Raw genomic sequence first — 15,541 nt, forward strand, 5'->3', positions numbered from 1 at the left:
GTTCGGTTTGTACAAATTTACCATTTTTACTTAATTTAAAGGAGAATAGTCGATCTCTCTATTAAATTAGAATAAAAAACGCCACTGGGTTCTGTTCACGTCTTTCGGAAAATTTCAAGTTCAAAGTCTACTGTATTAATTATTACCTTGGACATTTCGTAAGAAAGCTGCAAGAATAAACCGATGTAGGGAAATTTTGTGGCCAATTTCCACGTTCATGCCAACCTGTGCTTGTCTTACACGCTCAGTGGTCCAGGCACACAAGAAAATTTAGGCGTTATCGAACTGGCTAATTAAATAATAGTTTTATTAATATAGTCAATATTACATGGCTTTCAAAAGGACAACCTTGCACTAATCTTCTTTCTTAAATCTCAATCAGACTGCAGTTAATACATACGAACCATAGCTTAAGACTTTACTACTCAAACTGTTGTATTTTCCATTATATCATGCTTGACTTTGAAGAAATATAGGTCAAAGAATGAGTTCAGACCATTGCTGGATCGAAGATACATATGTACCCTGCAGACAGTAAAAAATCAAGAGAGGATTCTCTCCAGTGCTTTTGGACGTAATGAATATTCTTCATGTCGTCTCTGTCTTTTCCTTGCTGTTTCTGTTCATGTTTCCGGCGAAGGCAGCAGCTAATATTAATGGAAACGCTCACACTGCTTTGACAGTTACGAACGGGCGTGTGAAGGGTGTAATAGGTGCCATTGTTAATAACAGTTCTCGTATTGGTAAAGAAGAGCAAGTAGCTATGGAGATGGCAGTGCAGGACTTCAATAGCTACACCAATCAGACTCTGGTTCTTCACATAAGGAACTCTCAGGGAAAACCTGTTACTGCAGCTCTTGCAGGTAATCACAAACATACATATATATATATGATCTTCTGATATAAATCATCTTCAGTAAGTTCAATTTTATAGAAGGAAAGTGTTATAGGGTATCCTTCATCTTTTTGAATCCTGAGCTATTAGCATTTAAAACAAAAACTAACATTGTAATGAGTTAATAAATATTTTATTATTATAAATATTATTTTTATAATTTTAATAAACTATTATTTATATTTTATTAAAATTAAATAAATTTATAACTTTAACATAGTTTTTATAATTAGAAAGTTATATTGATAATTACAAATTTTTCCCCGTCACCTTTTCCTTGTTAAGAGTGTCAAGCACGGGAATAAAAATATTTCTCTTTATAACATTACATAAAATAACAAGTGGTCTCCAAACTCTGCTAAAAGAAGTTAAAAATAAGTTCTATTTATTAAATTTATATATGAAATGCATAAATACATGTTTGGAAGTAGGAATTGTATACAGAAGTTTATTACTGTAAAGATGCAAGCTTGATAGTTACTTTGATTTGATCAACTCAACCTTGAATTGCAATGGTTTTAATTCAATGTATAAATATATAACTGCAGCCATGGATCTTGTCAGTGTGCAAAATGCACAAGCTATCATCGGACCACAGACATGGGAAGAGGTTTCTGTTGTAGCTCAAGTCTGTAATGAAAAACACATCCCGCTTCTGTCACTTGCCGACTCAGCTCCAGGATTTTCATCGAAGAGGTGGCCTTTTCTGCTTGCTGCTTCACCGAACCAGCTGTATGCACAAATGCAAGCCATAGCGGCAATTGTGGAGTCCTGGGAGTGGACACAGGTCACAGCAATATATGAGGACATTGACTCTTCAGCTACAGGAGTGATACCTCATCTATCAGATGCCTTGAAAGAAAAAGGTGTAGAAATTGTAGACTTTATTGCTTTGCCTCCTTTTGCTTCTTCTACATTATCTAAAGAGCTTAGACGGCTTCAAGAAGGTCAGTGTAGAGTCTTTGTGGTGCATTTATCTGTGCCTATGGCTGTGAGTCTTTTCGAAACCGCGAAGAAGATGAACATGATGGAAGAGGGTTACGTGTGGATCACTACGGATCCTTTTACAAGCCTTCTCCATTCCACTGATGCCTTCACCCTTGTTTCAATCCAAGGAATTTTAGGAGTCAAGAGGTACTTCCCTGAAAATGGCTCTCATTTCAAGGATTTCTCTGGGAAATTTCGGAAAAGTTTTACCTTGAAATATCCTGAAGAAGAGAATTCAAGGCCTGGAATTCACGCTTTGCAGGCATATGATGCTGCGTGGGCTGTGTGTACAGCAATGAAGGAAAGTAAGAACGGAAGGGTAGAGCTACTGGAAAAGATTTTGCTCAGTTATTTTCATAACCAGACGGCAGTTCCTCGAGTTTTTCAGATCGTGAATGTGAGGGAAAGAAGTTTTAAGGAACTTGGATTCTGGTCGAATGAATTTGGTTTCCAGGAGACTATTGATCAGAATTCTACTCATAATTCTTTAATGAAAGAATCAGGCCAAGTGTTTTGGCCAGGAAGAACTTATAATATTCCAAAAGGATGGACTCTACCCACAACTCTGAGAATAGGAGTGCCCACCAGGTCCTTATTCAAACAGTATGTGAATGTGGAAGATGATCCCTGGAAAAATGAGACCACATTTTCCGGAATTGCAATTGAACTTTTCAGAGAAATCGTGAATGAGGTGCCATTTGATTTGCCATATAAATTCTATCCCTTCAATGGCACGTACACAGATTTGGTGAGGCAAATTCACCTCAAGGTGAGAGATTTTCTTACTTCTTTTCAGTTCCTACCTGTTTAATTTTAAAATTTCTTGAAATTTTCTTTGAATGGAAGCAGAATTTTGATGCTGCAGTAGGCGATATAGCCATTACTGCCACGCGATGCAAGTATCCAGAATTCACACCACCATACACAGAATCGGGATTAGTAATGGTTGTCCCTTTTCAACCAAAATCACACCACAAAGAATGGTTTTTTATAAAACCATTCACAAAAGCCTTATGGATTCTAATTGCTGCCATAACTATCTACAATGGTTTTGTGGTATGGTTGATAGAGCGACATCACTGCTCTGAGCCTCCAAAATCACCGCTGAATCAAACAGGAACCTTGCTTTGTTTTTCCTTCACTACTCTCGTCTCCGTTCAAGGTAATTAATTTAATCACCAACCCTTTTAGCTAGCCAGTTTCAGATTTAGATTATCTGCTAACAATTAGATTTGGTGATGAAAGGAAGCATACTACACAGTAATTTATCGCGCATGATAATGGTGATTTGGCTATTTGTGGCATTAATCATTACGCAGACTTACACGGCCAACCTCGCCAGCATACTCACGGGACAGAACCTTGAACCGATGATATCAAGCGTTGAATCACTGCAGAAAAACAATGCAAAGGTGGGTCACTCTAATGCCTCGTTCGTTTCGAAATATTTGGTGGATGTGTTGCACTTTAAGCCCAAAAACATGAAGGGATACACTTCTCCTGATGCTTATGCTAGAGACCTTAAAAATGGAGATATAGCAGCTATATTTCTTGAAGTTCCTGAGGCCAACTTATTCCTTGCAATATATTGCAAACGCTTCACCATTGCTGGACCTACTTACAAAGTCGGAGGATATGGGTTTGTAAGTAGTTCTTCCTCTCTCTTCATTCGAGTTCTACTGAACTTCTAGGGTTTTTCATGACACAAGTGCATCTAAGATGTTATTTATATAAATAAATATAAAATCATGCAATGCTAATTCTAGATTCTAGATATAAATTATAAAATATTATATTAAAATTCTTTAGGTTTATAGAAATATTTGGAATGTCATACAATTTAAATTTGTAAACTCATAAAATTATTTATATTTACATAACTAGTTTTACCCCTTAAAATACCTAATTAATATATTTTTGTTGATCACTTAAGCGTATCTATAAATTATTATTAAACTATTTAATTATCTGATTTTATTAAATTAAAATCATAATTAATGTTAACACATAAAAAAAAAATATTTAACAGTGCATTTTTAGGCATTTCCGAGGGGTTCGCAGCTGCTTCCTAGCATAACTGAAGCTCTTTTGAATATATCTGAAAGTGGGAAGCTACAGATCATAGAGAAGAGAGTGCTGGGATCTGAACATTGTGTGGAAGTGGATTCAAATGATGAAATTTCAAGTCTGGGGGCCAGAAGTTTTTTCGAACTCTTTGTGTTAACAGGTGCAACATCTACATTCGCTCTGATACTATATGTCACTAATTACAAATGGAAGACAAACCAATCTGATCGCCATGGCACTCCACACAAAGCAATTTGGAAACTCATGTTTGTTGTAACAAATCAGTGGCGGCACCATCGAAGAGCTAGCATTGAGGACAGTAATAGAAAGATTGAAGTTGGAAATGCTAATACGGGAATCGGCAACAATATTGAAGTTCTAGCTTAGGCACCCCCTTTTCTTAAGTTCTAAATTTCCAATTCCAAAGGTGAATCTTGAAAGAATGATGTAATTTTCTTAAACAATAATCCAAAGCATATATAAGTCCAGAATATATTTTTAAAAAAAAAGGTATTTGACTAATTGGTACAATCATGATGTTTCCGTAAATTAATAAACATGTATTTAAAATAAATATATACAATACTATTTTATGATAAATAATATTATAATATTCCAAACTTAATACATAAATGCAACATTGTTACTATATAAGTTCGCCAAAACTCACAATTCTTAAAGACTAGAGAAAAAAATATTTAGAGACAAAACTTTATATTATTAATCTTGATAATAATACCTATAACTAGTTATCTATATAACTCTATAAGTAGATTAAATAGTTCAAATCTATATACATCTATCTAGATGGACGATCAAAATTATCTTTATGAGAATGTAAATTTTAATACTAGTCTTTTTTCGTAATAGAATTTTAAAAACATCCTACTTTCTTATTTATGTGAGAATATTTTGTAAGATTTTAGAATGATTTTCTAGCTTTTTTTTGTTTTGTTTATAGGTTCATGTATGGATCAAACCACTATAAACAAATTATGCTTTAAAGGTCATTGGACTTGACTGGTATGTTATATCCTCTTTCATCTAATCATACGATACCCTTATTGTCAAACAATGTTATGACACTCTCGAATCTTTCTTTTGAATCACTTTGATGCACATTTGAATTTATAACTCATTTTGAAATCCTTTAAAGTCTATTACTGGACAAGATACTCATAATTTAGAGTACCATTTTACTGGAGAGCTATCCTTATGTCAAGGATAACCTCCATATCCTTGTTGTGTTCGATAGTAACACCAAATAACGTCCTTATAAGCTCGTTTCTAGTAGAGTCTCCCATGTTTAGATAGTAATACTTTAGACAACTTACATTAAGGGTTGAATGAAGGTTAACTAAGTACATCTAACATCTTCGTTATTAAGTCATTAACAATGTCTACATCGATTAGATAAAATATAGTTGGAATATGTCATATACACATATGTATTCGGAAATTGAAGGTTATTTAATTTATATAGTTGATAGACTCCAAATTAATTACTCAACTTTTATTTTTTAAATTCAAAATTTATATAAGAGTAATATTATATGTATAATTTTATACACAAATAATAACGTATCAATATATAATTAGATAGTTAAAAATTAAAAATAAACCAACACTAATCATATGCTGATATATTATTATCTGTATATAAAATTATACATATAATATTATTTTTTATATAATACAGAGTTAATTGTTTAAAGTTATAGTTGGGTTAATACTTAAGTATCCTTATTTAAATACGAATTAGTTCAACTGGGTCAAAAGGGAACATAGCTTGATTCAGATTCATATTAAGAGTTCCAACCATCTATCTGGAGTCAACAAGATTCTGTCGTCCCAAAAATTAATTTACTCGGTCAAACTGAAGACCAGTCTACAATTTCAGTGGATATAATTTCTCCACACTTGTTAATTGATTTGGTAGGAAATAGAGGAATATAAAAAAATATCATATATATTTATTTTGTATATATAAATAAATATATATTATTATGTAATTAGATGATTTTAGATTAACGCTAATATAATTATCAATTATATAATAACATATATAAATATATATTCAAAATAAATATATATTATTTTACTCTAGGAATATATGCTTTAATTTACCAGGAGCTAAGTAATTCTAAGATTAAAAAAAAATACAAATTTAATTGTCAAATATAATATTTGATAAATTTTTTTCTTGAAATTCATGGTACAAGTTTTATCATAAGTTTATGATAATATCGTCTACAATCGTAATAGCACTAATCATAGAATTTAAAATTTCGCTTATTTAATATAATTAATTTAATTCTGAAAAAAAACTATTCAAAAAATATTGAGTCTCATTCATGCATAGTATTGATAAAAGTTCTCGTAGTCAATTCATACAATGTCTATTTCCAATTGCGATGGGTACTTTCTTAGGTAGGCAACTCAACTTACTCACCTTGACGGTCAAGCATTTTTGCAATTTACGCGGCAAGAGTTGTTGAATTATGAAAATGTATAAAATACTTTTTGTCGTACACCACAAGATTTATTCTTCGCTAATTTTTTTTTGTAATTTTAAAATTCTCAAATACTTATATATAGATAATTAAAGTTAATAAAATTTTAACTTTGTTAAAATTTAATCATTCTTTCTTCTCTTAAACTTTAAAAACTAAAAATTTTTCTCTTAAACCAAATTTTAAAAAATGATATTTTTCTTTTCAAGTTATAGTTTTCAATCTTTGACTTCAAATCTGATGTCATTACTGACGATAAAGAGTTTTCGACACATTACCATACTCGACAGTCTCTCTCTCCTCCTCTAGAACTCTGCCAACAAACATTTCATCTAAGAAAATGATTATCTTTTCAAATAAAAACAAGATCTTTATCTTCATCTAGGAAGACAAGAAATTTTGTCTTCCTGACAAAAATAAGATCTTCATCAGTCGAAATTCTAGAGGAGGGGAGAGAAACCGTTGAAGTATAGTGATGTGTCAAGAACTTTTCATCGCTAGCGATGACATTAGATTTGATACTGAAGATTGAAAACTAAACCCTAAAAGGGGAAATGTCATTTTTTAAACTTAACTTAGGAAAAAAAATTTTAGTTTTTACGGTTTAAAGGAAAAAATGAAGATTAAATTTTAGTTTATTTTTAATATTACAGATGAAATAACAACTTTACTCTTAAAATTAATAGATTTATCTATTATAAATGAGTATTTAAGATTTTCAAAGATAAAAAGGTGGAACTTGGCAAAACTATATACTTTGGGTGGGAATAAGTCCTTTGACCTCTATTATATATTAACTCCTTAGTCGTGATCAATAAGAAGAACCTCTTTTACCACGCAAAGTTACATTTTTCAGAATTTCAACCTAATTTTTCAGTACTGATTAATGCATTAGAACACAAAATTTTGTAAAGATTTTTTTTTCTTTTCATTTAGATACTTCAAAATTTTGTTCTTCAAACCTTTATAGAATTCCAAATGTTTACCTTGTGCTAAACACATATATGGGAAATGGTATTTAATTATAGAATCAAAAGCTTCTACAAATCTTGCAAGAATTTAAGACTTTTAATACAAATATAGGAAAACCAATTCTTATGTCAGGTCAATCAAAGTAATCTTGGTAAAAGTCAGTTGATCGTCGTGGTAAGTGCTCAAGGAACATTCGAAAGTACCTATTAAATGTCACATTCTAGTCTTTGTTTGAACGAGTGAATATGGTAGATGAATTCTACATGGAAATTACTCAATAAGTTAAAGGGGGAAAAGATTCAAGAGATTCAAATTTAATTCTATATTTAATGCAAAGATGGGTCTGAGAATTTGTCATGTAGATATCTGCAAGCACATTTCCACGAAATTTTAGTATGGGTTCCTGGAACTGACTTTGACTGGAAATTTTTTCGTGAACATAAATTAAATAACAATTCTTAGAGCAAACGAAACGTTGAAGATTCTTTCTAATTATTTGTATATAAATAGGAGCTGAATGGCAACCATAATATACTTAATCTCCTCCAGAGAGAAAGAACATGAATCTTAGTTTCTTGTCTTTCTGGCTCTTCGAGTTGATATTCATATTAACAACTATTGAAGCTGCTGCTGATGTTGAAAACAACCATGTTAAGCGCATTATCGGTGCCATTGTTGACAACACTTCTCGTATTGGTAAAGAACAGATTGTAGCTATGGAGATGGCGGTGGACGATTTCAATGGCGACAGGAATCACAGTCTGGTTCTGCAAGTAAGAACCTCCATGAGAGAACCTCTTCAAGCTGCCCTTGCAGGTAAACATATATATACATACATATATATTTCTAAAAGTATGGTTCTAATTTTATATGCATTGTATTGTTTTCATTAATCACAGCAAGGGATCTTATCAACACACAAGAAGTTGAAGCGATTCTTGGACCACAGACATGGGAAGAAACATCAGTGGTTGCGGAGGTAGCCAGCAACGATCAGATTCCAGTTCTTTCTTTTGGTGATGCAACTCCCAACTGGGCTGCAGAAAAGTGGCCTTTTCTACTTGAAGCGTCATCAAACCAGTATGCGCAAATGAAAGCCATAGCTGCAATTGCGCAGTCCTGGGAATGGCACCAGGTAACTGTAATCTATGAAGATGTAGGTTCTTCGGCTACCGGAATCATACCTCATCTCTCCGATGCCTTACGAGAAGTAGGAGCAGAAATTAGCCATGTTCTTGCTCTACCACCTTTTATAATCAATTCATCTAGATTGACCAAAGAGCTCCACAAGCTTAAAAGTAGGCCATGTAGAGTGTTTGTGGTTCATTTACCCTTGCCATTAGCCGAAAATCTATTCGAAAGGGCGAAGAAGATGAAGATGATGCAGAAAGACTATATTTGGATAACTACAGACTCCTTTACGAGTGTTGTGCATTCTATCAATGGCGCCACCATCTCCTCGTTGATGCAAGGAATTATCGGAGTTCGGAGCTACATTCCTGAAGACAACCCACAGTTTCAGGATTTCTCCAAGAGATTTCACAAACGATTTGGCTCAGAGTATCCTGAGGAAAGTAACCACGAGCCTGGAGTTTTTGCGGTGCAAGCATATGATGCCGTGCGGTCAGTGGCTTCAGCAATGAGAGAAAGCAACAAGAAGGGAAATAACCAAACGTTGTTACAGAGAATTTTGCTTACTGACTTCTTCGGTTTAACAGGAAAGGTTCAATTCATCAACCAGAAGTTGGCTCCAGCTCGCATATATCAAATCATTAATCTAGTTGGAAGGAGTTACAGAGAACTTGGATTCTGGACAGACGGATTAGATTTCTCTGAGACAATCGATAATTCTACCGCTTATAACTCTTCCCTGAAAGATTTGGGGCAAGTTGTTTGGCCTGGGGCTCCTTTGTATACCCCAAAAGGATGGACAGAACCAGCAACCAGTGAAGAACCATTGAGAATCGGCGTGCCTGTGGGAAGCGAATTCAAAGAGTATGTGAATGTTGCATATGATGAGCAGGGAAATGTCAGTGGCTTCGATGGATTTTCCATTCAGCTTTTCAAAGCAGTAGTGGAGTTCTTGCCGTTCCATTTGCCGTACAATTTTTTCCCCTTCAATGGCTCATATGATGATTTAGTAAGACAAATTTCCTTGAAGGTAAAAAAAGGGCTTCCCACTATAGAAACCATCTCTCTTACTGCCATTCTGATTAATCACATTTGAAATTTTGCAGAAGTTTGATGCAGTAGTTGGGGATGTAGCAATAGTGTCGAAGAGATGCAAGTATGCAGACTTCACACATCCATATACAGAATCAGGATTGGTGATGATAGTCCCAGTTCAGAAATCAAGCAACAAAGCATTGTTATTCATGAAGCCCTTTACAAAGGCGATGTGGATTTTAACAGTAATCGTCAGCACCTACAATGGCTTTGTGGTATGGCTGATAGAGAGAAATCACTGGCCTGAGCTAACAGGCTCTGCAGTCCATCAAACGGGAACCTTTCTGTGGTTATCCTTCAGCACACTTTTCTCCTTAAATGGTAGTGAAAATCATTCAATTCATCATTAGTTCTTTAATTAGCATTACTTTATTGACATATTTTTTGTTATAAAGGCGAAAGACTACACAGCAATCTGTCGAGGATGACGATGGCGGTGTGGCTGTTTGTGGCACTAATCATAAGCCAGACTTACACTGCGAATCTCGCCAGCATACTCACCGTGCAAGGCACGGAGCCAACAATTGATGACATCGAATCCTTGAAGAATAGCAATGCAAACGTTGGTTACTCTAATGTATCTTTCGTCAGAAGTTATTTGATCGACGTGTTGAACTTCAAAGGAGAAAACCTAAAGGGTTATTCGTCTCTTCAAGATTACGCCAACGACCTTAAAACCAGAGAGATTGGAGCAATATTTCTTGAAGTTGCAGTGGCCAAAATCTTCCTGGCAAGATACTGCAAAAGCTTCACCACAGTTGGACCTACCTACAAAGTTGGAGGCCTTGGATTCGTAATACTCATTCTTTCTCTGGATTTTCATCTCCTTGAATCTTTTAAATAGACTTTGATGGGTTTTATCAACGTGTTGCAGGCATTTCCGAAGGGATCTCCATTGCTGCCTAGCGTGATTGAAGCACTGCTGAAGGTATCCGAAAGCGGGAAGCTGAGAGAACTAGAGATGAGCATGATTACAGATGTGGACTGTATAGAGGTGGATTTGGACGATGACATTTCGAGCCTCAGCCTCAACAGTTTCTGGGTATTGTTTGTACTGACCGGAGCCACTTCAACGGTTGCTCTCATAATTTACGCCACTCACATCCCCTGGAGACTTCACCTAAATTTGCTGGTGCATACAAAAATTATGACGCTGATTTTGACTTTCTTGGGGCGTTGGGGGATTTCTAAACAGCGATTCTGTAGAAAAGTTAGCCGCTTGGGCACTCTTCCAACCTCTCAGAACGAAGATGAAGCGGTGACTCCAAGCAGTTTGAGCATTGAAAAATCATAGAATAGAAAAGGTCAAACAGATGAAATTATATTTATTTGCTTAAAGGGTGCTGACAGTAGTCGTGGGTGCCACGATCACCAATATTTGCTTCAAAAATCTGAATAGGCTAATATATCTTAGGTTTAACTTATGCCATTTTTCAAATTTTAGTATATCATCCTAAGGTGAAACTCATAGAAACACTTTTACACTTACTTGAAACTCTAGTTCTCTCCTTGCTTATTGGCATAATTTTTTGTTTATCTTGAGCTATATTTAACCTCTATCAAATAAAGTTAATATTTTTATTGGTGTCTCACACAATCTCTGAGTTTAACAATACTGTCTCACCTATCTTATCTTAACACATTGGCTTCACAAGGAGGAATCCCGATGCTAGTGTAGGCAAATTTTATTAAAGGCAAATAAATGTCCCAACTTTCCTTCAACTCCGTGACACAAGCTCTCAACATATTTTTCTAATATTTGGATGATTCTTTATTATTGCCCATTTGATATGAGAAAGCTTTCACATGCAAATTATTATTGTAATGAAGATTAATTTTACATATTACAAGAACATTTACCTAAACTTAAACTTTTCTTAAAATTTTCAAGAATTTTTTATTTTTGCCTTGATTTCTCATTTGATTCTCTTTTAAGTATATTGGATAAATGCATGTAATTTGAGCTTACATTCAAATAAATAATGATATTAGTTAGTTTAAGAAACCATTTAGAGATTGATTAAATAGTAAATAGTTACCACAAACTCAATGATTTAGTAGATTGATTGGTCATAATTATCAAAAACTTGGAAGAATTATTGAAACGTGAAAAGAGTGTGCCCACTATGAACTTGTCAATTTCCTAAAAAATCATATTAAAATCCAAAAAAGAATCAACCATAAAAAAAGTTAGACATAAATTGCAAGTATATAAACTTTGATTTGGACCAAACAAATGAACTTTTTAGACCAAACTGGAAATGAATTCCAATAATATTTGCCAACATCTATACAATTTTTCCAAAGAATCAAATATCAAAATGCCATTCAACACAGTAAGCACAAAAGAAATTTAAACAGCAGAAAATGGATGCAACAAAAATCACCCTTTCTTTTCACATCCAAAATCCATCACAATTTTACTTCCCTCCCCCACAAAAAAAATAATAATAATAAATCATATTAATCAGTAAATTAATAAATTTAAAAAAAAATCCCACCATTTTTCCCCTCCCCAAAAAAAGCAAACAGAACACTGTTACAAAACTACCGTCACAGCTCTAACTCAGAACTCCACGTGTCCCCTCTCTAATCTTCATCTTACATAGACCCCACGTAATAATAAACAATAATGAAAAGATAAAACAACTGGGAACACATCACGTGAAAGCCCAGCTAGCGGAATATGCACCACAGCCTTTTTCCTTTTTTTTTTTTCGACATTTTTGGGACCATTAATTGTTCGTACACGCCATGGCGTCAGTGTTCACCGGCTGCGGCTGCTGTGACGGTGGTTGTTGTTGCGGTGGCGGCATTGCAGCATTGTTGGTGTTGGTGTTGGTGCTGTTGTTGTTGTTCATTTTCTTGAGGTTTTGTTGATGATAAACTTGCCTTAGTCTCTCTATTTCTTTCTTAAGAGCCGCCTGATGAGCTGAAATTCGTGCAATAATTATAAATAATTAGCCATTTCTAATCATAATTTTAATATGATTAAGGCACTAAAGTCTACGTGCTCTAATAAAACCAGCCAACTTTATTGGGTAAAAAAGTTCCAAATAAAAGACAATAGGGATCTTCAACTCAACAATTAATTACATAATTAATTATTTAACCTACTTCCAAGAGAATTTTATCTATCTAATCATTTACACCATTTCTTGTCAAACCAGTCACCATTGATGAAGCAAGGAAGCTGAATGTGTTGTTGAAGATAGAAGAAGAATTATTTTGTCTTGTAAATGATTATTCATCATGAAAATAGAGAAACAAAATACAGAGATAGATCTTGCTAACCATCTTTGAAGATCTTGTCTTGAGCCAAAGCTGCAATCCGCTGCTTCAAGGTACTGTTGTCGACATTCAGAATCAACCTTTGATGATCCAAAAATGCAACTCTTGGGGACAATGCCGATACTTCGGTCTTCATTTTGCATTCAAAATTGCATATTGATAATTTCATTAATTACTCTGAGTGTAAACAAAAAGGAAAGCAAAAAACAAAAGCTTTGTGTTTATTAATTTCTACCTGCAATGTTGTCACGCTTCTTTCAAGCTCTGAAATATATTGCAACTTTCTCACTCTTGATCTCTGAGCTGATTGACGATTTGCCAGAATTCTGAAACAAATCCATCAACGGTTTACTCTCATAATTTGCTACGTGGGTTATTATTATTATTATTATTATAATTATCGATGTATTTATGTGTTTACCTCTTGACTCGCTTTGGATCGATGATGGTGTCACCGTTAGAGGTGGGAGGAGGTTGAGTTGGTTGCTGTTCAGTTTTGCAAGAGCTCTCCACCTCTCTAGGCTCGTCCTTGGGCTGCTGTTGCTGATCTATTTGTGTTGTTTTCTCTTCATTGTTGCTGTTTTCATCGGAAGGCGTGGAGGGATTAGAGGAGGAGGCAGTGGGGGGAACATTAGTTGCTATATCGTCAGAGAACATAGACATGAGTTGCTCATCATCAAGACGATCGAAGCAGTTGGTTTCAGGCATGTTGTTCATGACATTATTAGAATTTCTGCATTCTTCGACCAACGGGGGGTCGAGGAAAGCAACGGAGTCGCTTATGGATCGACGGTGGGCGCCGCGGCGGACGGAGGAGAAGTCCAGAAACTCATCAACCCACGAGGGTTGATTGCTGTTTTGGCTAGTATTTAACGTCATAGTGGCAATGTTAGCGAGAGGATGATTAGAGTGATGGCTGTTAGACATAAAAGAGGAGGTTGAAGGCAATCTTTGGTGAGGAAAAGAAGTCCAATTATGGGGTTTAGGAGGCAATTGCGCCATTCCCCACTAAAAGTAGGCTGAAGAACAATTGGCAAAGAGATAAATAAAGAAAAAGAGAAACTGGTTGACACTCAGAGACTAACGCAACCCAACAATGCCTCAAAACAAAATCTTGGGAGTCCGAAAAACACTCTGAAGCGCAGATTTGAGGGCATATAAAGCAGGAAGAAGAAGGAGATAGATATGAAATTATATGAGTAAAAACAGCGTAGATTCTTTGCATGATTTAGATTATGTAAAATATTAGAACGGCAAGAGAGAGAGGGTTTGGTGGGTCACATGGGGGGGCCGATTAGGGACAGCTTGCAACAACTGGGGGAGGGGTTGGGGACTCGACGGTTTAATAACCGGAGGAATCAGCCACCACGTGCCGATATGACCCTCTCCTTCTCATAACTTATACTTTACACACACACACACACATATATATATACACACACATATATATATATATATATATATATATATATATATATATATATATATATATATATATATATATATATACACAAAATCAGTGAATAGAAGAGTAAGTTATACTTTACACACACACATATATATATACACAAAACCTCTTTTATAAAATTAACATCCAATCGAATAGTAGAGTAAGGGATGAATTAGAAAAGAAATACATCAGTGGTATATTTATTTTTATCTTTAGTTATAGAGATTTAATCATTTTTGTTATTATTCTCATATTTATTGTAAAATTTCCTCATATATAAAGAGAAGTAGGTTAGAAACTTAATTTTACAGATTAAATTATCATCTCTACATAAGAGAATATATAAGATTTGTTTATGAATATATATTTCTTAATTGCATATCACCAACACATATATATTCAATATCTCCAAGATTTATATTCCAATCTCGCTTTTCTTGGATTTTCTCAACTCGTATTCTATACCCATTTCATTTTAACTTGATATTCTACCAAATTTTGGATATGCTCAATGTATTATAGCTTCATTTTGAGTAAATATTTGTAGAAAAATCAAACCCTTTGACTTTTGATAATTTTTATTTTATAATAAAGTCGGTTTAGTTATAGAATATTATTATTTTATAATGAATTTATTTAATCATCCTTATCGATAACTTGTGTACAAATAATTTTTTAATCGTTTAAGATATATATAGATGTCAAGAGGACAGATGTCGAAATCCCATTTAAATCAGCAAAATCTTGCAGGATGTATTAAAGAAGAAGAATAAGATACTAAGTAGGACAGAGAATTATTTATATAAAAAGAAAGATAATTATGATGTAGTGGGGAGGAAGATGTAGGGGAGGGGATGATGAGCTGTGAAAGAAATAAGAATCGTGTCCTCCTCTTGCTCTTCACCCATGTGAAGGGTTTGTAAGAGCCACCTTTCCTTGCTTTGTCTCCAAATGGGACTCACATGGAGGCCTGTCTCTGTCTCCTAATTTTCTCTCTCATTCACAAGCCAAAGCCAACTTCTTGGCACCTTCCTTCACCTCATGTTGGCACTTATGTTCTTTGCTAATTAATGGAAGTACTTAGGAGAGACACTTATAGTGATTCGTGAAAAAGCTGGAAACTTGGAGGTCCTCTTATGT

At 34.4% G+C, this 15,541-nt stretch overlaps 3 protein-coding genes across 3 annotated transcripts; 2 read left to right on the forward strand and 1 right to left on the reverse strand.

The window, feature by feature from the left end:
- Nucleotides 1-577: 577 nt before the first annotated feature.
- Nucleotides 578-2,693, forward strand: LOC123227265 (glutamate receptor 2.1-like). The gene is made up of 2 exons (XM_044652038.1): nucleotides 578-863; nucleotides 1,444-2,693. The coding sequence occupies exons 1-2, from the start codon at nucleotides 578-580 to the stop codon at nucleotides 2,691-2,693; spliced, it is 1,536 nt and encodes a 511-aa protein (XP_044507973.1).
- A 5,301-nt stretch (nucleotides 2,694-7,994) lies between these two features.
- LOC123227349 (glutamate receptor 2.8-like) lies at nucleotides 7,995-11,050 on the forward strand. The gene is made up of 5 exons (XM_044652155.1): nucleotides 7,995-8,250; nucleotides 8,334-9,595; nucleotides 9,672-9,981; nucleotides 10,056-10,453; nucleotides 10,535-11,050. Exons 1-5 carry the CDS (start codon nucleotides 7,995-7,997, stop codon nucleotides 10,952-10,954), a joined length of 2,646 nt encoding a protein of 881 aa, XP_044508090.1. The 3' UTR covers nucleotides 10,955-11,050.
- Nucleotides 11,051-11,882: 832 nt separating this feature from the next.
- On the reverse strand, nucleotides 11,883-14,363 carry LOC123213947 (basic leucine zipper 61-like). The gene is made up of 4 exons (XM_044633594.1): nucleotides 13,373-14,363; nucleotides 13,187-13,277; nucleotides 12,955-13,081; nucleotides 11,883-12,592 (listed from the first exon to the last, which is right to left on the reverse strand). Exons 1-4 carry the CDS (start codon nucleotides 13,951-13,953, stop codon nucleotides 12,396-12,398), a joined length of 996 nt encoding a protein of 331 aa, XP_044489529.1. The 5' UTR covers nucleotides 13,954-14,363; the 3' UTR covers nucleotides 11,883-12,395.
- Between the last annotated feature and the right edge of the window lie 1,178 nt (nucleotides 14,364-15,541).

The sequence above is a fragment of the Mangifera indica genome, chromosome 1 (assembly GCF_011075055.1).
Source record: "Mangifera indica cultivar Alphonso chromosome 1, CATAS_Mindica_2.1, whole genome shotgun sequence".
NCBI classification, from domain to species: domain Eukaryota; kingdom Viridiplantae; phylum Streptophyta; class Magnoliopsida; order Sapindales; family Anacardiaceae; genus Mangifera; species Mangifera indica.